Source organism: Leptosomus discolor, chromosome Z, assembly GCF_034619465.1.
Source record: "Leptosomus discolor isolate bLepDis1 chromosome Z, bLepDis1.hap2, whole genome shotgun sequence".
Taxonomy (NCBI): domain Eukaryota; kingdom Metazoa; phylum Chordata; class Aves; order Leptosomiformes; family Leptosomidae; genus Leptosomus; species Leptosomus discolor.
Window position 1 is genome coordinate 15,691,385 of NC_141419.1, and position 24,726 is coordinate 15,716,110.

The 24,726-nt window shown below is 37.1% G+C and overlaps 1 protein-coding gene across 21 annotated transcripts in view; it reads left to right on the forward strand.

Moving 5' to 3' along the window:
- SSBP2 (single stranded DNA binding protein 2) overlaps window positions 1-24,239 on the forward strand; it is a 179,930-nt gene extending 155,691 nt beyond the window's left edge. For 12 of the 21 annotated variants that reach the window (XM_086479011.1, XM_086479012.1, XM_086479022.1 and 9 more), the window contains 8 exons: window positions 2,078-2,126; window positions 4,061-4,096; window positions 8,049-8,103; window positions 11,241-11,311; window positions 12,633-12,711; window positions 15,719-15,747; window positions 20,878-20,976; window positions 23,824-24,239. In XM_086479011.1, coding sequence (XP_086335137.1) covers window positions 2,078-2,126; window positions 4,061-4,096; window positions 8,049-8,103; window positions 11,241-11,311; window positions 12,633-12,711; window positions 15,719-15,747; window positions 20,878-20,976; window positions 23,824-23,853 — 448 coding nt within the window. In that variant the 3' untranslated portion in view covers window positions 23,854-24,239. The remainder of the gene's footprint in view (window positions 1-2,077; window positions 2,127-4,060; window positions 4,097-8,048; window positions 8,104-11,240; window positions 11,312-12,632; window positions 12,712-15,718; window positions 15,748-20,877; window positions 20,977-23,823) is intronic. The other 9 variants (XM_086479023.1, XM_086479024.1, XM_086479032.1 and 6 more) reach the window with 6 other exon arrangements.
- The last annotated feature ends 487 nt before the right edge of the window (window positions 24,240-24,726 follow it).

Sequence of the window (24,726 nt, forward strand, 5' to 3'; positions counted from 1 at the left end):
GATACATAGAAAAAAGAACAACTTAAAAAAAAAAAAAGAGGGGAAAAAAAGAACACCTGCTATTTCAACTTGTAATTGTTAGCAGAGGAGAAATTGCTGAGTATTTGACCTGAGGAGCACAAGTATTGTGAGTCCCTTCTTTGCTTTGCCTCCCCTCCTGCCACTGAATATGGCAGAAAAGACCTTCACCTACATTCCTGTTTTCCAGCCTTCCAAAAATAATGTCAGTGGAAATAAACCAATTTTCACTTGGTTTATTTTGGTTGATTTTTTGAGCTAATTTCTTTATAGCTTCATCAACAGTGTAATAAAAAAAAAAAAGATTCAATATTAAATCACTCGGGCAACATATCTACTTGATAGTTTTTAGTTTTTCAAGACTTTAAAGTATATAGAAAACTTCCTGAACTCATTAATAAAGCTTGCTTTCTTTATGTCTAAATCACTCTCCCATGTCTGGTAAGCTGCAGTGGCTAATGTTGCTATTATAAAGCTAATGAGGCCAAAATGCCATTTTAAATGTGAAAGTTTTGTCATCTGCTCTGCCTCTCAGTTGTCAGGTCCTTCAAAAAGTTGTTTAATCCTATTTATAAATAACTAGAAGTTTGTAATGCTCCCGGGAATAATTATGGTTATTGAGATGTTATGACTGTAAACATGGAGATTTTACCTCCCATATGGCTTAGTTCCCTCAAGACTGTTAAAAGATGAAGCCTAACCACCAAACTATTTTTCTGAGCACAGCTAAGACTGAGAAACTTAAAATAACAGCAGGAGTTGTGAGAAAAAAGTGCTCTTTCTGGACTTTTTTTCCTTTTTTCCTTTACTCATTCCCTTTTGCTTCTAGTACCCCTCTGATGTCTCCTTCGAGTTGGCTTTATCAAACAGGTCTTTTGCCTGTGAGACACTGTTGTCCTTCCTGCTGGGAAGGTGCCACTTAATCGTGCATACACCATGCGGGCCAAGTGTAACAAGAATGTCTGGAAAGTTTGAAGTTTCCATTTTGCCTGCTGTATAATAAATTCTGTGTTTCTGTGACTTCTGTGGAGATACTGTAGCCTTAGTCAAGTAGCAAACATGCATATCTAAACATATGTTTAAAGTGTATGTATAAAATGACATGTTTTCAATTTTTAACACATGAGATTTATTATTGTTATTATCAGATACAGGTTATAGCAAAGTATTTTCAGTGGCTTGTTCTTTTAAAAATAGGTTTTCCCAAAATACTTATAAGGTATCACTTTCACTAATGAAACCTTGCTATACTTGCAGTATTCTAGATCCTTATTCAATAAATGCATGCATCCTCAGTTCTTCAGAAAGGTACTTATTATGTAAACAAGAGTACTGTTTCTGTGACTGAAATTACACTTATATTTTGCTACCTTTCTGTGTTTGTCTGTACTGTAAGTAGACTTCCTTGGAATGTGTGATACTTTCTCCAGATATTTTAAAAAAGGTTAACAGCGTACAAGGAAAAACACTCCTCATGAGAACTGAAAGAATTGTGAACTTGTTTTTCACTCTTTGCAAAACTTCTGTGCCACTTTAAAGTATGGCATCTACGTAACACAGAGTTAAATTCTCCATGAACAGAAGGAAAGCACTTCAGGAGACACAAATTTGCAATGTCTTTCAAATTACTCCTTTAAGGATATAAAAGTGGAATGTCTGGCACTTTCTAAATTTGCAGGTGTTTGGGGCTGATGCAAAACTGTTCCATCTCCACTGTAGCCTCTGGCAGTGCGGCTCCTGGGAAGGGGCTCCTTACAGTGCCTGTCTGGCATGTCCTGACCTGGATAGTACAGAAGTACCAGAATGAGTCAGGAATTAAAGTGTCTTGAATGTGAGTGTTAGAGTTGTAATAATAAATAAGTTATCTTTAATCAACTTGTAAGCTGATTAAAGGATGGTGCTAGGGCAACGATGGTGTAGTTATGTTTTATAAACACACTTTTAATTTTAATAAATCCATCTCCTTCCTTCCTGGAAACAGATTATTTTGATTTGCTTGCTCAAAGCTGGTCAGAGGATAGGGATTGTTCTGTGTCTCATCTTTCATCTTCTGTTACAGGGGTCCTGGGGGTGGTAGACCTTGGCCAAACCCAACCAATGCCAATTCTGTAAGTAAATATTTAAAATATATTAGACATCATTTTATATTTAGGGAAGTATTCTCATCAATACACCAGGAAAAAAATTCCACTTTATTCAACAGATAGAATACTACATGCTTTATATTTTTCCCTGTAACCCTCATGCAGAGCAGGTACAGTGAGGAGCACATCTGAACAGAGTGCTCATTGACCTGCAAATATCCATCTCTGTTCATAATCACACAACAGCTCTGCATCTTTACATCAGTTACAGCATTAACACAGATGTTATCCTGAGGTATATTTAAAATACATTTTAGCTTCCTTTAGCATAAGTAAGACAAGTTAGGTCAACACTATCTGGCTAGCAAGCCATATCACAGCTTGTTAAGGTACAGCTCACATGTTTTACGTAACAAAGGTACATTTGCTGCTCTTAACTAGGGAATATGGAATCATAGAGCAATTACTTGTGAGATATCAGCCATTTTTATATGCCTTTTGTAAAAAGCAGTGCACTATATTGAATTTCATTGCAACAACTACAAACTGAGGCAGTCTAATAGCAGCTTGAAGGAAGAGGGGGTTAGTGAGCCATCCCACATGAACAAAGGTGTCTGGTATTTCTGCAGAAAATATGAAGGTAGTTTTCACTTTAATTCATTGATCATACTTGATTAGTAAAAAATGTGTCCCTTTTTAGCACTTGCAGTAGAATAAGATGTGGCTTGACAAACTAGCCTGGTTCTTTCTGTTGCTCTCAATTTTGATTTTTTAATTCTACTAATGACAAATGGGGAAAAAAAAAAGCTGAAACTCTTCCTCAAGTTTTCTTTTGCATATGCTCAACTAAATGGATGTTAGGGTATTTTTCAACTGATAGTTGAAATATCATTCTATGAAATTAATTGAGAAGTCCAGTAATAGATGTGTATGTTTAAAATGAGTTGGCTGACAGGTTGTCTACAGTCATGTAAGATGCTTATGCTACAAAATAATTTTGTATTTTGTCAGTACAATTGCTTAATTCTTACCCCATCCTCCTGTAATAGCATTGGTTCGTGCTCCTTTAGAAAGGATAATTGCAAAGACTTATCATAAAGAAGAAAACCGGATTATTTGCAGGCAACTTGATTTCTCCAGATATCCTCTGTAACAAATACCACAATTTGAAATTGAAATAGAACACTGTCCTTCTAAAAAAAGAAGAATGCAAAGAAATAAAATTAGTGTCTTCTAGGGTGAAAGATATGAGTTGCTTTTCCTTTTATGGTCAAGGTATTAGTCAAGATTAAGTATATATAAGAACATACAGATTCCGTCCATGCTTGGGATGACTCTGAAGTCCTGTTGACTGAAATACAAGTATGTTCTGCTTAAGTTTATAAACCTTATAAAGCATATTATCTTAATAATCTTGTAGCTTAACCTTTACTATAGGCTGCAGATCTTTACAGACCTTATTGTGGTTCCCACAATAAGAGTAAGAAGACTCTTGTAGTGGATACAAGAACTGGATTGGTACTAGACCTTGTAATTTGGTATCTTAAGAAATGATACTGACTGTTAAAAATGCATGCCTCACTTATGTGAAACAATGGAAAGCTGATATCTGACCTCAGCCTACAGACATTCAAATGTGTGAATTATGTTATTAATTTCATTAGAGTGGCTACAGGGCACAGTAACCTTAAATGGAAATATTTTGATTTGCAATATTGGGTATTAAATTTTGTTTGTGTCTATATTGCTAGTTTTGGACCTGAACATACTTACAATGACAAGTTGTTGAAAACAGGAGGTGTTTGTTTTGACAATGATAGCATTTTTCCATAATCCTTAACTGTATCTTTGAAGTTAATTAAACTGATAAGCATTAACCTACAGCTGTATGTAAATGTGTGAATGGACTCTATCTCACTGCAGAAGAAATTACTGTTTTGTTTCTGTTGATATTACAGATACCTTATTCTTCAGCATCTCCTGGGAACTATGTAGTAAGTACACTTGTGTGTGTTTGCTTATTAGATGTTACATTTTATTTAGGCAAAGAAATAGTTGTCCAGATGTTAAGAAGAACCCTTGTGTATTGGTTGAGAACTGAACAGCTGATCTGCACTTAGGATTTTTTCTGCCATTTATTGTGCATATGTTGATGTTCTTTATTAGAATCATTATCAGTCTGGTCAAAATTGCCCTGAGTGCTGTTTTATTTCAGCAAGCATTTGTATAACCAATACAATATATTCAATAGTAAAGGACAAAAAAGCCTCAAGCCCTCTTGGTAACACAATATTGTATATGAGTTTCTGAACTTTTTCAGAAAAAAAGGCATTTGAAGACTTAGAAGCTTTTATCTCCCTGGAGACACACAAATGGGTTCTTATAGCTAAGATTTTAAAGGAAATTTTTCTTATTACCTTCTGAAAACTTGAAAGTTCTTTTCTTCTACATAGTCTGTTATGCCTTCATTTCACAGACATTCTCTTACTTTATTATGGATTAGGTGATATCATTGTTTTTCCTTAGTCTGTACTTTAGAATAAAATAGTTGAAACTTTGTAGTAGGCCCAAGACTGAGCTGCCATTCAAAAGAACACGAAATGTGAACCCACTCTCTGGAATGTAACAAACACAGTACCTATCAACAAAATGGTTTTTGCTGGGGTATATACTGCTGGGTTTTGTCTCTATCCTGAGAGATTAACTCTGTTTATCATTTCAGGCTCTTTGTTGTTGTTACTGTTGTACTTAGATTATTTGTACTTCTGAGGTACTCTTCTAAGGCATATTGTTTTATCTGGTTTGGTCACATGCTTAGTACTGGTGTCACAGGGTAATGAGGGAGAATTTATATATTTTTTTATATATATATATATGTTGGATTCCAAAATTTCTGTTGGTCACTCACGTTTCAGTAGACCTTTCTTTTGATAGAAGTATCTGTATGTTTTGTCATCTGGAGATTATGGAGATTAGACAACCGCAGGGCATTCGCTTTAACCAGTGTAAAACCTGAAGCTGTTTCAGAATGTGGAAATAGCAGGTCCTTCACCATGAGGACTATATACCAGTGGTTTTTCATCTGTTTGTGCTGCTTATAGCTTTCTCTTATTTTCATTCTTCGTAAGAGAGGTGATTCTGCAGAGCTAAAGCTGAAGGAAGAGTTAAAGAATTAGGTTGTTTTGTTTAGACAGAAGAAAATTCTTTTGTCCTTTATTAGACAATCAGCTGTAAAAAATGTTACAATTCTCATAAGTGTTCATAACTGTAGTTGCTGCCTGATTCCTTCTCCCCACTCTTTGGCTGAAAGTCACCAGTCCTTTAGGTCTGGTAGTGGAGTTCCTTGGATAAGTGACCCTCTTCATCCAAAACATAAGAAGTTGACTGAAGCATTTAAAGAACAGGTCCTTGCTGAAGCACTTCAGTTACCCAGAATAGGTGGAGGGAGCTCCAAGCAGAGCTGAGGCTGCCACTAACATAGGATAGTGGTGAAGCAGCTGAGGTGGGCGAAGGATTGAAATCTTCTGCCAGCATAAATGTTTGCACAGTACATGTTGTGTCTGATGCTGAAAGAGTAGTCTTGCTTCAGAAAGTCTCACCACATTTGGAAAAAGAACACGTGAATTCCAGCCATACAAACAGCTAGGTAGGCAAACCTGAGGGGCAGTAACGTCCAAGAGAGCAAGTGTTTGGGAACAAGGTGTGGGCTGGAGAACTCTTAAACCAGCTTTTTAGCCAAAGGATTCACCACCTGGAACTGCATGCTTTGAGAGCTTAATCTGGTTAGTTTATCAGACATTTTTTGAGAATAAATTCCATTACATAATAATACGTTCTCAGAGTGAAAATAGTTGATACCAAGAGGCTTTGTAAGAGAGGAAACTATACAAACAACAAGAGTAAATGCACATTTAAAATCAGATGCAAAAGTTAGTAGTGAAGATAAGTAACTTTTCTAATAAACGACCAGTTAGTGGTTTCTACACCTCTTTATGTGATGCTGAAAAATACATATAAACCTAAAAAATCAAGTTAGTGAGCTTAGTGCACAAGTACATGGATAAAAAGTCATAGCCTGTGATGCCTAGGGGGTCATATATTTGATCCAAAGGTCCCTTTGAATTTGGAGTCTGTAGCTCTGCAGCAGCAATGGGGGAATTTCTCATTGCTGAGGGCTGAACAGGACTTTCAGATAGTTTTGGCAAGCCCAATCCTAACACATTCATTTCTGATTCAATTGTAATTTGGGAGGGTGGCTGCTGGCAGTATGAAATAAAGTTATTATGCCTTGATTTTTGTAAGCTGATCTGTGGGTTTCGTGATGGAGCAGGCCTTTGTTCTGGCATGCTTTATTAAAGATACTCAGTGACCTTGCTTAGTTCACAAGCAAGGGGAAGCACAAAGTAAGGAACTGGTAGATGAGATTACATATAAGGGCATAGAGGTATATATATGTTGACTGACAGCATGGATGTGCTGCTGCTTCTGGTTAAAAGACTTCTGTTTCATCTACGATTAACTGCAAGTTGATCACTGGCTGGCAGACAGAGATGCTTCCCCTTGCAAGTATTTTACTTGTACAAACCTGCAGAGGAGCGGTATCAGTCAGAAAGCTGATATGTTTCTGAGTTTGATTGTCTGAAAACATTGTTTGCTAGTATATTATTGCTACATGTTTTGTAAGAAATGTTATTTTAAGTAGGCCATTGAGAAAGAGGGTCTATTGTTTCAAATCCAAGACTTCTTTGCCTCCTTCCAAAATATCTCAGTGAATTATAGCAAATCTCAGCAGTGTCCTTGTAACCAGACAGGAACAACCAAACCTTTATATTCAGTGCTACTGAAAAAAATGTTCCTGTCTGGAACAGTGCTTCTGCTATTTTAAAATACAACAAAAGAGATTAAAATATAATGAGTCATATGGCAATGAAGATAATAATCTGTTGTTAGCAACCTGTGTATTTTTTATTATGGAAAGTCAATATTTATTGACTTTTATTGACACAGACATGTTTACCAAACTGGAAGTTGGTGGTTTTTCATGTTACATAAAATATTAGCAGATGTGCAAACACAGGAAGCCAGACATTATGGTTCTGTTCTTACTAAACAATTAGTATGTTTAGAATAAAATTTGTGGAGAAATTTTTAAAGAACCTTAAAAATCGTGTTTAACAACCAGAGCAGTTTGTGTGCAATTCTTAGTCACAAACAGATTTGTAACACAGAAATACCTGAGACTGAGAAAATAGATGTTCCTTGATGAGGTTTTTGGGGGGTTTTTTGATCTCTGATTTAGTGTGTAGGGAAGCAATATGACTGTACTGAGCATTATTCTGACTTCTAGTCCATTTGTCATTAATTTGAAATTATGTGTACAGAAGTTACCTTAAGAAATTACAGGATATTATACAGACAGAATTAAGATGCCTATTACATCAAGATACCAAGTCTGCCTAAAACAGAAAGCTTTCTTAAGGTGATTAGGCTCTTCTGTCCCCATAGGACACCCACTTGTTTTGTGCTTAGCAAACATTGGTTACTCAACCATTGACTGTGAACAGAGTACAACAAAACAGAAATGCCAGGTGAAGATCCAGTGGTAATAGAAGTAGGTTGAGGGAACTAAATGTAATTGTCTTAGGCCCTGCTCCAAGTATTTCTCTTGTCTGACTCACAGCATGAGACAGAGTTACTGACTAATGGGTATTTTTGGGTCTGTATACGTACGTACATGAGAAGTCTGTGCCAGAGATTGCTGACGAATTACCTTGTCTTAATCTGTAATGAACTGTTTCTCTAGCTTATCAGAAAATGTGTATGTTTTTACTAGAGTAACTCATGACATTCACGGTACTTTTTTTTTTTCCCCATTTGTACTGTGTTCATTTTTTACTGTGATATTTTTTTCCTTTCTTGCTAACTGTTTTTTTCTGCTCTCTCTAGGGTCCTCCAGGAGGTGGAGGGCCACCAGGAACACCTATCATGCCTAGTCCTGCAGGTATTAAAATATACTTGGAAATAATAAAATATAATTATAAGGCATTTTAGGAAAGACACAAATTATTTTTCAGACTTTGATTTTCATAAAGAATCAGATAATGATAAATTACTTGGTTTATACTTTCTGTATTAGTTTTTTTCATTCGCTTTCGTTCTTTTTCCCTCCCTGCTGTGTTGCAGAGATACAAACCATTGTATCTCTGCAGTTAAGAGCAATTGATTTCTCTGGCTTTTGAGCCCATCTTTTCTTAAACAATTTCGTTAATAGCAAGTTGAAACCAAAAGAAGACGCAATCTTTATTTGCTAATGTTCTTTGGGACAATTCAACCAGTTTGGAAATCAGGAGATTTCTGAACCTCGTGAAACTTCCCTGTGATATCCTATGGGATAGACCTGACCAACATGTGGTTCTTGAGCAATGTGCTGCTTCCTGCATCTGTGTCATCTGACTGACAGCAGGGTCATGCTGGACAAGTTGCTGTCCTCTGTCTTGCAGTGGAGGTGTAAGGCTCCAGAGGAGCCATCATCATGTCCTACCAGTGATCTGTACCCAGAACTTCAGCTGCCCGGTTTTTTCCCCCAAGTAACACGGTCTGTATCATGCAACTCAGACCACATGGAGATTTTGGCCATATTCCTACTGAGGTGTGAGGAAATAAGGAGGAGGATGGGAGGATTTGGGATGGCTAGCTAGCTTCTCAAGGCTTAAAGATGATCAACTAGATGTACTTCCCTCCCTTGATGTTCTGCAAGATTCTGATATGAAGGTGGAACTGCAGGATGCTGTCCTCCACCACAGACATCAGAAATCTGCTAAAATGAAACTAAATACATCTTGTGTAACCCAGTATTCAGTAGCTATTCCTTTTGGCCAGTATCTGTCTTTGTAACTCACCTTCACCACCCAGGAGAATGGGTCCATTCACCTTAGTGTTGTTACAGCAGCCTCAGTCCTTATACCATACATGTTCTTGCTGCCCTCTACAGCCTACAAGAGGGTAGGGAGGTTTCCTAACTGACTGTGAAAACTTCTTGCACCAATATAATATCTTCATTAAAACAATTTCAGGGCTTTAAAAAAAACAAACCTAAGTTAAAGTGTAGGCCTCCCTTATTCATATAATTAGTGAAAAAGGTAATTAGTGCAAGCTGGAATTTAAAAGTTAGAGTCTCTTTTAACATAAATTTGTGGACAGCCTGCACTTTAAAAAATAGTCAGCACTGCAGTTATGGCACACGTTAGGCTGTCTGTGTGTGGCTCAAATAAAGCTTGTGCTAACAGTTGTTCCCATTTTCAACTAGAGACTTAAAGATGTTTTGAGACTCTGTTTTACCAAAGTATGAAAATGCTTAGAAATTGGCCACCTGAGAATTCTGCAAAGGTGTTTACTTGCCTCTGAGACAAACGAGCTCCAAGGGTTCCCATGGCCCACCTAGCCTACATATGTATTTTCACATGAGGCAGCAGAACATGGAGAGGGCCGGGGATGTGTGTGCAAAAAGATGTGGAGGTTGAAAAACTTGTTGCCTACCTTGTCAAATGTTAAAAATAATTTATGTGCTAATTTTACTTTGATAACTTCAAGCTAAAAACTTTTTGTTCCTTCTCTTCTTTAAACAGTATATTTGAATGTTATGGTGATACATAGTGCCCTGCATATAATGGAATTATTTACTCACCGAGGTTATTTAATGCTTAGAAAACTGTCTCAGAAAGATTAAGGAATAGACAAAGACCTTGATTTTAACTGCCCAGTGTACCTACAAATGTGTTCTTGTGGGAGGTCAGGCCACATTCCCAGTACCAACGCATTTCAGTCTGGTCTTGGCTTTCTCGCTTCCACTACCTCTCTCTCAAAAGTACCCCATCAGCTTGTCTCAGAAAAGGAGTTACAGCTCAGTAGTGTTTTTGCAAGTGCTGTAAATCTCAAAACTCTGGTTCAAATAGTGCAATGGTCTTTTGGAGGAGCTAAGTACAAATTACTAAGCTATTCTTTGTTCTTTTTGTAGATATGATAGAGGTACTGAATTTCCAGTGCTGGCAATATTTTTTTAAATCACTTTGTCTGCTTAGGGATGTATTTAGACTTTCCTTAGGTCATTATCCTTTCAGTAAACTTTTCTGTTACATGGCCTGTGTCTTGTCAGGTTCCCTTGGGAAAGGTTTTTGCCTAATTTGTCTACTATCTGCTGCATTTTTTGCCTTCTGTTTCTTACAAATATTGATGAATGGGGTTAAGACTTTGTGTGTGTTAGCAGTGGGGTTAAGTTGGAGATCAGAATGAATATTTTGTACCTATTAATAGTTGTCAAGCATTAAGTTCCACCTCAAGAGTTACATGGATTGTCTTCTCTGTGTCTGGTTAATTAACTTTTGCATTTCAACTCTGGAGGTGCTCCACCTGAGGTTCGTGTGCAATGATGGGAGGATAAGGGCTGAGATGCAATAGAGCTGTGTCAACACCTGGCAAGGCCAAGTGAAACTCTTGACAGAACTTACAGGCTTAGGCGCCATGCTGTGCCCGGATGGTTTTTTTGGTTTAGGACTTAGGGGTTTTTTTAAGCATTGCACCACACTGTACAATTAAGATACATCAGTTAAAGCTGTCCTTAGAGCAAGGATCTTTGCACAGTGTTCCACTGAATAGTTAGATATATCCAAAATTAAAGACTGACATGAATGAGAATAAAAAATTTTCGTTCACTGTACTAACTTGCAGTCTGTATTTGTCATTTATTACAGATGGAAAAAAAAATTACAGGAAGTATTGATAAGAAAGAAACACCTATTTTATAGAGAATATTGAAGATGAGTAAAGTAATTTGGAACTCCAGGAAAAAGTGTTTATGGAATTAAATAGTTACAGATACTTGGTGATTTATAACCCTTTAACAGAGATGCATAAAACTAGAGTCTAGACGTAGTCATTTAGGAACCATTGCAATTATTTCTTTTCATAGCTCTGTTGTGTGGTAACAATAGATAGACAGGGAATGAAATCTTCCATTATATTACTACTGTGTATCAGTGATTCAGGCACAGGAATAATATGAGCAAAATTACAGGAAATGTATTAGATGAGTAGTTTTATTGAAAGGTATTTATTAGCACTTAAAATAATCTCTTATTACAGATTCAACCAACTCTGGAGACAACATGTACACTTTAATGAATGCAGTACCACCTGGACCAAACAGGCCTAATGTAAATATGAATCTAGTTATATACTTCTTTGAATTATACAGCCTTTTTTTATCCAAACACTGCATTTCCGTCACATATCAGTAATACTAAGTTTTCCATTTTTACGGGTGACACTTCAGTTGCTTCCCTCCCCCAATGTACATTTTAATGTTTCCCAAATCAGTCATGCCAATACATGCAGAATAATGATTGGAGCATATTATTCTACATGGAAAAGACCGTAGAAGCTTCTGCATGTGGATCTTGGGGACAACTTAGTTTGTCACACTGCGGTGCGGTGCAATAGGCTTCTCTGTGGTAGGTCTCATCCTAGGAGCTGTCGCTAAGCATTAGTTTCAGCAGGATTCCAACTTCTGTTATAAAACAGTATATACCCTTGAAAAGGGAGAGTAAAATTCTGACTGTGACCCAGTGTTATGTTGCCCTGCCGTTCAGTAGAAAGTGATAAAAGTAATGCCTCTGAGAACAAACAAACTTCCCTGTTTATCTAAATGGGATGTTAAGAATTAAACCTATTAGTAACATTTAAGTATTTGCCTAATGAACTAGTTAACTTATGACTATTTTAGTCTAAATTTTAGCACTTCTAGAGCTGACAAAAAAATGGATTCTTAGGTAGAACTTGTTTCTTCTCTGATCTTTATCTATGCCTTCAGTTTTATTGTATTTCTCTTATTAAAACCATATTTCATTTAATCATGATCCATGTTATGGGCCTTTTGAAAAAAGGCCAGTAGAACTTAAAAATATAGATATTGCTAAATCTTTATGCATTGAATTTTAGAAGTTTTTCTATATTGTTAATGTCTTTAAGTTTTTGAAGAACTAAATTTGAGGTTAATATCTGAAATTGGACAAAAACTGCTCATGCCGCAAAGGTAATGAATGCAGAGTAGTCTGACTGTCAGTGTGGATGAGATAGGGTTTGAAAGCTGTTAATTAATCACTTACTCGTTGAAGAGAATTGGGAAGTTCCCTGTAACTTCAATGGTAGTAGAGCTAGGTCAGCACTAGCAGGTTTGAAAATCATACACAAATTGTTGAAGTAAATAATAAATTATTCCTAAGTTATATTCCAACCTACAGAGGTGAGAGTTTCCAAAAGTCATGAAGGTAGCATTGGAAAAACTAAACAAAAGCATTGATGTTTTTTCAGTCTTCACATGAAAGACTTTTCATTTGACTTGCGCATTCAGAGCTGGGATTGTGCATTTTTCCTTTACTTTTTTTTTTTTTTCCCTTGAGGCGTATTTTCTTTTTGTTAGATTATCTAGAAAAACTTGTACAGTAATACCATTTTTAATGTCTGATCCTTTTGTAGTTTCCAATGGGGCCAGGGTCAGATGGACCTATGAGTGGACTGGGTGGAATGGATTCACATCATATGAATGGATCATTAGGTAATGATAGTAAATATTACGAACATTGTGAATTTTCAATGACTGGTGCCGTTTTCTATGACTAGTTCTCTAACTTATGTGGAAAACTGTGTATAAAAATTTTAAAAACTTAAAAAGATGTATATACATCAATAAGAAGAATTAAGACACTTTTTAAGCATACGAGTTGGCGTACATCATGCACCTCAGGAAGAAAAATACCGTATTTATTTATATAAGAGGGTATAGTTTTAATCCCATTGATTAAAACCAGTCTAAAAGCATACCATCACAGTAAGATAGAGGTGAAGGCTTAAGAACCATTTTTATTTACCTCTCTTCCACTTTGAAAATCATGGGAAGGTGTCATTGTGACATGCTAGTGCACGTTCTTATCAAGTACCTGGAAGTAAGGTATGTGTTAAGCTGGTTTTATCCCAACATTTTGATATCCTCATTTGTTCTATACTTAGCCATATGTCTGTTAAGTGTTGGTATTATTAATCCATCCCAGTTAGCAGCTTCAGAGAGGTGCAGATTTTAAAGCACCGAAAAGAACATGAGTTCTTGTGAGGACACACAGAGGCAGGAGGAACAGTATACTGCTTGACTTTTGACACTATGATTTTTGAAGGACTCATATCTAGGGGAGAAGCCTTGCACAACTCTGCAAAACACACATTGCTTTATCTCCTGCCTATCCTAGCAAACTCTGCTCTGGAAGAGTGATGGACACTGGAAAGGGATTTAAGAAACAAGCCACAGTTAAATAAGTTGCATTTATGCCTTCCTGTTCCATACCCACAAGGTAAATAAATACCTTGGTTTTATTTCTGCTCATACCCTAACACCAGGCCAGTAGCTCTACAGTTCTTGTGTTGTACTCTTCACTTCTGCCTGCACCAAGGGGTGTTGGTCATGCAGACAACAAGGGGGAACCTCGGGCTGCAAATATTTGAGATCCTCTTCTTCTGTCCCCCTGGTCCACCAGGAAGGTTCTGTTTTACGCCTGGGAGCTGGCTTGATGCCCACAAGGGGCACCAGCAACACCCTGCTGAGCAGTGTTTTCCTTTATGGGGAGAAACGCAAGCAAGCTGGATACAGATCAGGCAGGCAGAAGCCAAACTGCCAGTGATCTCCTTGCTTCTATCCCGAAAGAACAGCTCTGTCACCTTCCCAGCACAGGCACAGACCAACCTAAACTCAGTACGGTTTAAGTTCATACCGTGGTGGGTGATCTGTCACTTATAGCCCAAAAGTTGGAGGTTGTGAGACAGGAAGTATAAACAGGTAAGACAAAGGGAGAAGTTCAAAGAGGCTGTGACAAGATCAGAAAAAAACTAAGCCATCAAACCTCATTTAGCAGTCATGTTCTGAACAATTAAAATTCAGCAGTAGGCGTCTATCTCCTAATAGAATTATCTTTTTTTATAGGAAAGCGTGTCCCTGGAATTCCTAGATTACTTTCCATAATGACACCCTGTGATTTTACAGCCATTCTTTACATGTTACAATCCTAAAATGGATTGTTACTTTAATTAATAATGATGCACATTACATTCAAATAAATTAAAAAGTGTGTAAAAGGTAATCACGTCTTTTTCTGTCACTTTCTATAGCCTCAGAATTATTTCCTAGCTAAAAGAAAAAATTAAATTGAAACAGTTATGAAAGGATTTTACGTGTACCTAGAATTTGATTAGTTATTTTCTCTAGTGAAAGTGACGAAGTGCTTAGTCAAATCAGTGATGACTGCTTTCTAGGGGTAACTTCGTATCTAAACTGGAACCTGAGTTCTTTAAGGAGAGGAGGGCTGGGAGAGATCTCCTGTATTCATTTGCATGCTGCAATAGGCAGCTATGTCTCATAATCTGATGGATAAATTTGTCAAGGTACATCTTGAACTTCTCCAACTTCTTTGACCACAACCCTTCTATTGGATATCTCTTCATAGCTCTGATGGTTAGAAAGAAATCTTTTCTTGATTTCCATGAAAATTTATCCTTTGGGCCATGACAAAATAACTCTTTGTAACATTTATGTATCTGATATATTTGTAAGGAGAAATCATATTCCTTATCAGCCTTAATTTTCCTGGCTAAGTATAGTAAGCTTTTTCAGTCTCCTCCCACAACTCCATTTTCTTGATTGTTTTTCTCTAGTACTTCTAATTTTGTATTCAAATATTCTAGAATTTGTCTTTCCTGAAAATAGGCAACCAGAATTGTTTACTCTCTGTTGCTGCTAAAAATGCTTTTCTTGATACATCCATCCTAAAGTTGTATTTCCTTTATTCTTGACTTTACCTGAGTGAGGGCTACAGCATGTGAAAAAAATGCTTTTCGATAGTCTTGTATTCGTTATATTTCATTTTACTTGTTTTCTGTTACTCTGGTCCTCAGGATCACCTGCTTTCTTTTGAAAGACACTGTCACCATCAGTATTTGTAATGCATCAAAAGTTGATGTCATTTGAGCCAATTTCAGTAGTAGGCTTCTGCTTCTGGAGCAAAGTCATTGATGAAAGCCTCCCAGCTGACCTTAGTGGTGATAGTGGTCTTCTTTTTCCTCAGGAATATTAACTTTTACTAGTTAGCCATGAGTTTGTTTTTTTTTTTTTTTTTCTCAAGCTGAAGCAACATTACCCATAGGTGGATAGAACCCAAATTAATTGCGTTGCCTGTACCTTGCTGTGGCTAAGAGGACAGGGAGGTTGGACATATGGATCCTTGAGTTGTGCTGGGCTGTCTCGTCCTGAAAGGATGCCATCCAAATAACTGAGACAGATCAGAAGTGTGTCCTTCATTCTTTTCTCACTTACTGCACTGGGTGTGTACACAGGGAAACGACTGATATTATTCAACACTGACTGTAAGCTTTTACTCAGATGGACATTGGAAGCAAGTGCAATGACGCATGGTTGGTTATGTTATAAAATATTGCTGTACACGATATATTTACTATGAAAAAAAAGTCCCAGATTAACTTCAGCTCAAAGCTAACTGAATAATTGTCTATTTTCGTTTAAGGCTCAGGAGACATGGACAGTATTTCGAAAGTGAGTAACAAAATATTTGGAATTTTTGGAATGTTTCACTATGAATATTTTCTTTGTCGCTGTTACAAAGGTCTTTGTTATGTATCTACATTTTCTGCTTGTTAGCTCTTTGGAGGCTGTGCAGACAGAATTAATATTAATTGCAAATTTAAAAACAGTATGACCAATAGGGAGTATAAGAGACTTATTTCTTACTGCATAATAATGTGTATTAATGAATGTGATTAATTATATCCAGATCATAATCTGATTGATCATGTTATAATCTTCCATACTGTTAAGACAAATTAATATGGTTCTAATAATCAATTAAAGTTAAATGTAAATTTGGAAAAACTTCATTAGGTTTATGCACTGTGTGATTGCTTTTGTCACCTCTGTGAGGCAATGTTAATATCTTAATCATTAGTATAAATTCCTAAAAGCTAGATTAAGTAGTCTCAGAAGCAGCACTATTTTGATATCACAACCATTAAATAATTGAAAATGAAAGTGAGTTTATCCTGCAGGGGTTTTACATGTACAAAAATGGCATTGTGCTTGAATGTGTCACTTCTTCTGTAAAAATAAAACTAGTACATATGTGTTCGTCATTAATTTTGGAATTAATTAATTTATTTGGTATTGATAAAGTGGCATAAATCTGTCCCCGGCAAAACACTATGTTTTGTACTCAGTTTCTTCAGATGTAACTGACTGAAACTAATAAATATACCACTACAACAATCTCCCTGCACTTTTGTGCTTTTTATCTATAAATACAGAAATCAATGGAGAATTGTTTCAGTTTAAATTGTATAATTAAGTCATTAATTTGTAGCAAAATTCCTGGCAATCTTGCAAGAAAGGAGTATGAGTCTGTTTTGCCAGTGTATTTTCGTTGCCCCAAGACCAAGTACCACGCTGCTGTCGCTAGCTCTTTCCCAGTGCAGACTCTTCCATTTCAGTTCTGTGTAAGGCTGGTCTGCACATGGCTCAGGTCATGCTAGAGGCCTTGCAGTAGGTCTGTTCTCCAGAGCTATGATGAGATGCCAACACGTAGGGAACAAAATGCTCACCTAAATTCCCATGGGTTAACACAGAAGTTTGTGGTGGGAATTTGTTGAGAATTCACTTCCAGGTGTTCAAAAGGCAGGAATCATTCTTCACTTAGTGATACATATTTGTATATCCAAAGAGGAAGAGGAGGACCGTGTACAATTCCCCGGTTCGTGGTCTTCTGGTGGTGCAATACAGGAGAGGGGCGGCCTGTGAAGTGTGCTTAGCATATATATTTCCTGAGGAGAGAAGGATCTCAGCAATACGTGTCCGAGGCCATTGCTGGTCATGTGAGGGAGCAGCATCTATAGCAGTCTTATATTTTTGTACATTTTTCAGATCTATAACATTTTCAGGCTCTGCCGAGTAAGATGATGGACTGAAATGACCATGTTGCCTTAGTTGTGCAGCACTTAGATGTGCAGTGATGGATTCAATAAAAGCCTCCAAGGAGATAATGAGTGTACAGCACTTTTAAAATCAATGTCCATATTTTTTGCTTCAGTATTTTTATTGCAAACTGCAGCATGTTTTAAGGAAAAAAACCCAAAACATTTCCGTTAGCTTGCCGTGGGATTATTTTCAAAGTCCTGTATTCAACTCACTGGTATTAAGTATCAGTATATATGCTAATACAAGTATCAGGAGCTCTGAAAACTTGGATCCAAAAGTTCACCTGGAAGTCTTGTAATTTGTTAACCTTAATAATAAGTCATAGAAATCATTTGATGCATGTATTTTTCAAATAACTACAAGAAAAATGCTGCTAACTTTGGAAATAACAGAGTTGTCCTGTTACACCATTGTATCTTTTTCTCAGTAGCACTGCCCAATGTGCAGCCTTCATCGATAGCAGTAAAAGGATAGCATTGGTAATTTTGGGTAGGTAGTAGTACATAATGCTTTTGAAACGAGAATGGAAAAGTTCCACTTGCAAGGAATAGCAGATTTCTGGGGTTGATGCATGCAAAATTATTATGTGTCTGCCTTCCAATCTTGTACACAGTTACCAGGATTGTTCTTGCTGAGGCAACAGTCTGCCTGCATACATCACTGGCTAGTCTTGCAGTTGGATTTTCACAAGTAGTTTTCCAGTGACGGAAGTTCTTCACTGAAGTTAACACATTTTGGGGTGCATGGTGCTGAAGTCCAGGCACGGGACTTCAGTGGAGTAACATGCATGTTAGAGGAGCAGGTTATCAGTTCCCAGGAGACGCAGAAAATTAATCCAATCTTGGTAGAATGAGTACAGCTCACAGAATTCAGAGCTACATTTTCCAGAGAAGATTTTAATTTAATTGGCTGAATGGCAAAACATGAAGTTTTTATGAAGTAGATTGAGATGGGGGAAGTAAATGAACTGAAATTATGCACATTAAATAAACATTAATAACCAGTGTTTCTTGCAGTGCCCGTGGAACTTGTGCAGGCATCAAAGACATACTTGCTTTGGAAAAACTCCGCAAGTGCTACGAGGCTAGACTCCATAGTGGCCGTAAAAGCAGCCCAGGGGAGTTGCTATAAAAGTGTTTATGTCAGGAATTTGAACCTTTGGGGCTGGTGTACTGTAGCAATTGCAGAATTTCAAAGCTTTGTGCTACACAGAGCAAGATAAAATAGGGATAGACCCCCCAGGAACGAACAAAAGTACGGGTGCATCATGTAATATAAATGTGACAAGGCCTTAGTGGGTTTTAAACTTTATATTCATAGATTTTAAGGCCAGAAGGGACTGATGATTGTGTAGTATGACCTCCTGCATAACACAGGCAACAGGACTTCCCTGAATTAATCCTTACATAAAGTACAGTGGCTGTGGTTGAACGAAAGCAATACTTTTCAACCTTTTTTAAGCTGTGGATCCCTAAATATTTGCTGTACTAACTTCCCTGAATAGCAAACTTAATTGTCGGATGTTAAATCAACTACTTAGGCTTCTAATTGTCTTTGATGGACATGTTGTACAGTCCGGAAGTATCAGAAGCAGTGAACTAGACTGCAGAAAGCAAAAGGGCTAAGGCAGGATTTTGACCCAACTCTGTAAGCTGTATTTCAGATCCTAATAAAAAAGTTATGCTTGCATGTAATTAATTTTATATTTAATCTATAACTGAAAAGAAATACACAAAGATGAGCCCATATACATGCTTGGCCATTCAGACTGAGAATGGTGATCTTCCTCAAGGGAACATGAAAACTTCACAGCAGCCTTTTGCTAACCACACAAAATACATTACAAAGTGGACAGTATGTGCAGCAGTCAGGCACACCTATTTAAGTTGTAGTATTTGCTGAAGGTGAGAACAACACTTTTTGTTCTCCTTGGAGGTGAAGTAAATCTGTGGAACAGTGTAATACATTGTAATATTTAAATTATGGACAGTGGTCAACATGGGACTTCATGATTACGAAGAGGAGCATGTAGAGTTATGGTATGAAGGGGACGTAGAACTCATAGCTATCCCATCCCATTTTCTATTCATTGAACAGTGTACATCTTTAAAGTGCCAGGGTAGGATAGATAGCCTTTGTAGTTCTGAGGAAAGTGCCAAGAAATTAAGGGGACTTTCTCTTTTTTAATGTTTCAAATTTTTCATTCAAAGTTTAACCTATTGCAGCTTTAGTTATACTAAATGAAGACTGCAAGCAGGTATTTTCAAAGTGCAAAATATCTGGGTTTTTTAAAGAAAAAATCTCTATGCTAACCGACATACTTTGTCAGGATTGTAATTTAGAATAATGGAAGAAAAAGAGGACAAATTCACTTAGGACTCTTACAGTTGTTATAATTTGGTCACTTTGATCAAGATCACTACTTGGAGTTGCATTTTGTTAGCTTGCCCATTGACTGCACTAAATTGGTGTCAAATTTATTGTGACATACCAGATTGCATTTGTGTAGGTAAAATCTCAACAACAATATTGCAGTCCGTTTTTCTGGATCAAAAAAAAAAAAAATGAAGGGAAGAACCATGATAGATGGAAACATTTCATACTGGAGTTAATGACTTCACTTCCCCCTTTTTCTGATTGTTCCTTTTTTATCACAAATCCTCGATAAGTAGGAGTCTTAACAGTGATAGAAAGAGAATTGACCATGCTCCAGGCATGGTTGGATACCACAAACCAGCTTTGTAAAAACACCTGACGAATTGTAGTGTCTACGATAATCGAGTATGAGCTGTTGACTCAGAATGATTTATGTGACAATTACCTTGTTTCACCCTTTCTTCAAGTAACTGAATCTTGAAAGCATTTTCTGAATATCGAGAGGTGGTTGTACACTTCTGTGAAAAAAAAAAGAAATTCATCTTAACAACCCTTTATGTTGTTAATATTTATTAGCATTTCAGTTACACGGAGACACTGAAAAGGTAGATTAAAACACTGTTGCTCTGTGCAAGCAAATAGCAAAAGTACAGCTCCTCCTGAAAGTGTTTGTGAGCCCAGTCCAGTGGCCAGCTGTACTGAGGAGTCTTTTATCTAAAACTCTTGTTAACTATTTTACCTTTAAACACTGTGTATTAGCTGTGCTCAGTGAGGTGGTTTATCACTTGAACGACATTTGTGAACTACTTGTGAAACTGTATTTCAATAAGCTGTGAGCACTCCGGACAAGGAACCCAGGCACAGGCCTTTGCAAAGGTCTGTGTAGACCAGATCCATCTGTATGTCTGCCTTTAAGTACAGACTCATAAGTCACCTATGTCAAGGCACACACTCAAAGACTTCACTGAATTCAACCACATGGTTTAATGTAGTGACAGAGCTACCTTGGATACCTGCTGCAGCCATTTGCAGCTTTTCATGACTTCAGTAGGAGAAGATGCTGGCTATAACCTGAAAACAAGAATTACATGTAAATAATGCTTTCTTCAGGGAAGAAAACGTTATTTACAGCTAAAATTGGTGACTGAATCCTGCAGAACCCTGCAGAGACTTATTTTGCATCTTTGAAAATGCCAGTGCATTGTACAGTGCATCTTAGTGCACTACAGCGTTCTGTAAAGCATGCCTTTGGCACATTTGGTGAAGCTGGAAGTGAACAAAATCTTCAACAATTAATCTGTATTTTAAAATCTGATTTAACAGAACTCTCCCAGTAATATGAGCATGAGTAATCAGCCTGGAACTCCCAGGGATGATGGTGAGATGGGTGGAAACTTCCTAAACCCTTTTCAGAGTGAGAGCGTAAGTATTTCTTTACCTAGCTTTTTGTTTGGGTTTTTTTGTGATTTTTTTTTTTTTTACTTTGTGATCCTTTATCTCTTGTCATTTTGTGTTTTAAAAAAAGAAAAATAATAGCAAAAACAAACAGTTTTGTAGTGTACTTATATTGCAGTACTGTACCCTACATGTTTTTAACTAGCTTGTAAAATTATGGTATTGATTTGACAAAAAATTCTGCAAAAGACTGCTGGAAGTTGAGCTGAAACTGGAAAATGTGGGAGGTATAGATTTACTGCAGAAACTCTTTTTATAGATGAAGAGGTCAGTTGTCAATGAAAGTTAGATCTGTCAAGCAGTAATAATTACACTGCACATACCCACTAATGCACAACGGGCATTTGCCAGGCAATATCCAAGAAACCTAAGTATACATAGTTGAAAGATCCTTACTTCTGAGTGTTTCAATTCATGGTTGCCCAACGTTTGTCTGCTAAACAACGTGTTTTGGAGGGAATGTCTTTTAGAACAGGATTCACACTGAAGTGTATAATTAGAGCACCAGTAGATGAAGTGTTGTAAAGATGCAGTGTGCTATTAGAGCCAGAAAAAGCAAAGGTTCCCTCTAGTGTTGATTCTGGGACAAATGATGCTCTTTTAAAATGGAGAATGCTTGAGGCAGCAAAACATGGTGTAAAATGCATTGCAAAGCAAGACTACAGTATTTTCATACTCATGTGCCTGAAGCTGGGTTTCTAAATCCACATTTAAGTTCCTAAATAGGAGTGGCCTGATTTTTCAGAAGTGCTGAGTGACTTCAACACCTCTATTCTTATTGGAAATCACTGCTGCCAGAAGTGAGTGCAACTTCATTAACTATGCCAGTGGTGAACTTCAGCTCAGAAATTATGATAAGAAAACAGTTTCTGTTAGATCACAGAACAATCAAATTGCATGACAAATTTCAGGGCAATTAGATTTGGGGTTTTTTTTGGGTTTGCTTGTTTAACAGGTGAAAAGGAAGAGTTCCTGCATGTTAGTTGTTGGTGTCTTCATAAAGAGGGCACATGTTCAGCTTGGGTGGAGTATAGGAGAAAATTGGTTTGTACAACCCAAAAAGAATGATCTTTCCATATCTGGTGAAAAAACAGTAACCACAGAACCTCCATTAAATGTGATCCTTGTCATGGTCATCCTTGACTCTTAGTTTGGTATATGTTGCTTGTACTGAGGGCAGGCAGTCTGATCAGCAGGCAGACCAGTTTGCCAAACTAAGGTCATGAAAAGGACATCAGTTGTACTCAAAATAAGTTTTCTCAGACACTTACTGGATTCTAGGTGCTCCTAGATATTCTTTCCTACCAGGAGGAACCTGGGACCCAGTTTTCTCAAGGTTTTACGTGAGATGTATGCCTACAAGGCGTGCATTGTACGTGCCATGTGCATTCTAGTCTACTTGTAGGTATCGGTTCCTCTCTAACAGGAGTCACACTTTAGTCTGTGGGAACTGTCTTGCTTTCTGATTTGTATTTTGTTACTTGGCTACTTAAAATAAGCATTATTATGAAGTCCTTTCTCAGGCAAATTTGCTGTTCATTTCACCAGGAGTTTTGGTTGGGCTTGGGCAACAGTGCTTGGCTAATAATAAGTTAAAAATCACAAACACCTTCTGATCATCTTACGATTCTTTGTCCAAAGTGATTACCCAGGTACTTTGGCGCATACGGAAATCACTTGAACAGATGTTTTGCTTTAAGCATTTGAGCTGGTCTCTGACTTGGCTGAAGATAAGCATGATCTTACTAGTTTGCTGGCTCACCATGGGAGTGCTCAGCAGGACAAGATGGGAGTAAGCTTTAAAGCAGGCACACCATTAGAGACATCACAAGGGACAAAACAGAGTTTATCCAAGTAGTTCATTCTGTGTAGTTTACATGACAGGGAAGACCCATCCAAAATGCTTTTTCTAATATGCTTGGAACTTGGAAATGGCCAGCTTGAAACTAGCTTTGGCAGGATTTTTATTGCATATCTGTTTTTGCAAAGGCAAATTTATGTTTCTTCTATCAGTTTTCATAATGCTAAAACTTCTTGCATTTGAACACTTTCCTCTACATAGAAGATTTTAGGCCAAATTAAGGGTTTCTGCAGTCTGCAATTTTCAATTTAAAAACAAATTAGGCATATAAGTGTGCACTTCTAGGCATTGCTGGGACCATTGATTACTGTTATGAAGTACTGCTAACTTGAGGGCAACTGTAGCTTGTATAAGAGCTGCAGTTCGATTTGTGTTACAATAATGATGTAATGTGGTGATGGAATTTTTGATTCATGTAGAGAACAATCATTGATCCTTGATTCAGCTTGTCTCCTAAAATCAACAATACAGAATAATACAGACTAAAAGCCTAGTTTAATTCCAGTTGTACATATCTTTACTCTTTTCTTCCCATAAAGTAACAAAAAGCTCTCCAAACTATTTATGTGGTTCAGCTAATCATGAGTGCAGCTAGTCTAGTTGAGACTAGCCAACTGCCTAGCTCAATGACCCTGGTAGCTATTATTGACCAGGAAAAGGTGTGGAAAGTGTCAGTGAAATACTGGTTCATCACACTACCCAGGTAATACCAAAACAGTCTTCAAGGGAGTTGCCTTTATCAATGATAGCCGTATTTTTGCATAATGAGAGCAGCATAACAGAAGTTATGATACCACAAATGGTACTACAGCCTTAGCATCGGCTACAGTACAAAATTAGGAGGAAGCTCAAAGAGCATGTTGACATTTGAACTCATTGCTGTGGTCCAAAAGTGGTTTTAGTTAACTGAGGGGAAAAAATGGTTGTTAAAATGTGGATTCCTCTTTTTTCAGTACTCCCCTAGCATGACAATGAGTGTGTGATCCGTTAACAAGTCTCGCCGTGAAGACCACAGTGAGTTGGCCCTCTTCAGAGAGCTACTGCAGAAGAAAATTATTCGTCCCAGTGTACAGTTTTAACAAAAGGATCTCAGACACAATCTGACCCAACATTTTTTTTTCTACCATCTCCCCAGTTTTGTCAAGAAAGTGGGTCCCAAACATGATTGATACAACTGTAAAGAGTGGCATAACAGACCTGCCCAAGGTGGAACTGCAGTTACCTGTATGTGTACATCTGTGGGTTAATGTATATGTATGTGTGTGTGATATAGAAATACACACATACATATATAGACCCACAAGACATTGTAAAATACTATCCCATGACATTTTAAGTAGAAATGAGAAGTAGGGACTTTTATTCCATCTTTTTTTTTTCACGTTTACATTTTTAATTATTAAAATTTGCTTTCCCTCTCCCCTCCTGAACTGTTTTATGTTGCATATATCACTGCTTTATAAGTTATTTTTTAAGGTGAACTCAAATGATAAATTCTTTTGATTTTGTAAATGTCTGCCATTACGGATAGGAATAAAATTGCTTATAAGAGCTTTCATTAACTTGTGTTTGATACCAGTTACCCTGTGAATCACGAACTGTACTGTCTCAAGAAATAGAAGAAAGCTCATCTTAATTTTTTGGAGAAATTTAAATGATTCTCACCTAGTTTGGTGATTTTTCTTTAATACTTTGCCTTTAAAAAAAAAAAGAAGCACTGAAGGTTATTTTTCTTCTTTAATTGAAGCCTAATATCTGCAATATCTATTTTAAATGGAAGCCTGAATTTGATACAAGCTTCTCAGTTTATATAGAGTACTATAAGGTTACTGTAAGTGAGCTCTAATTGCTATAGA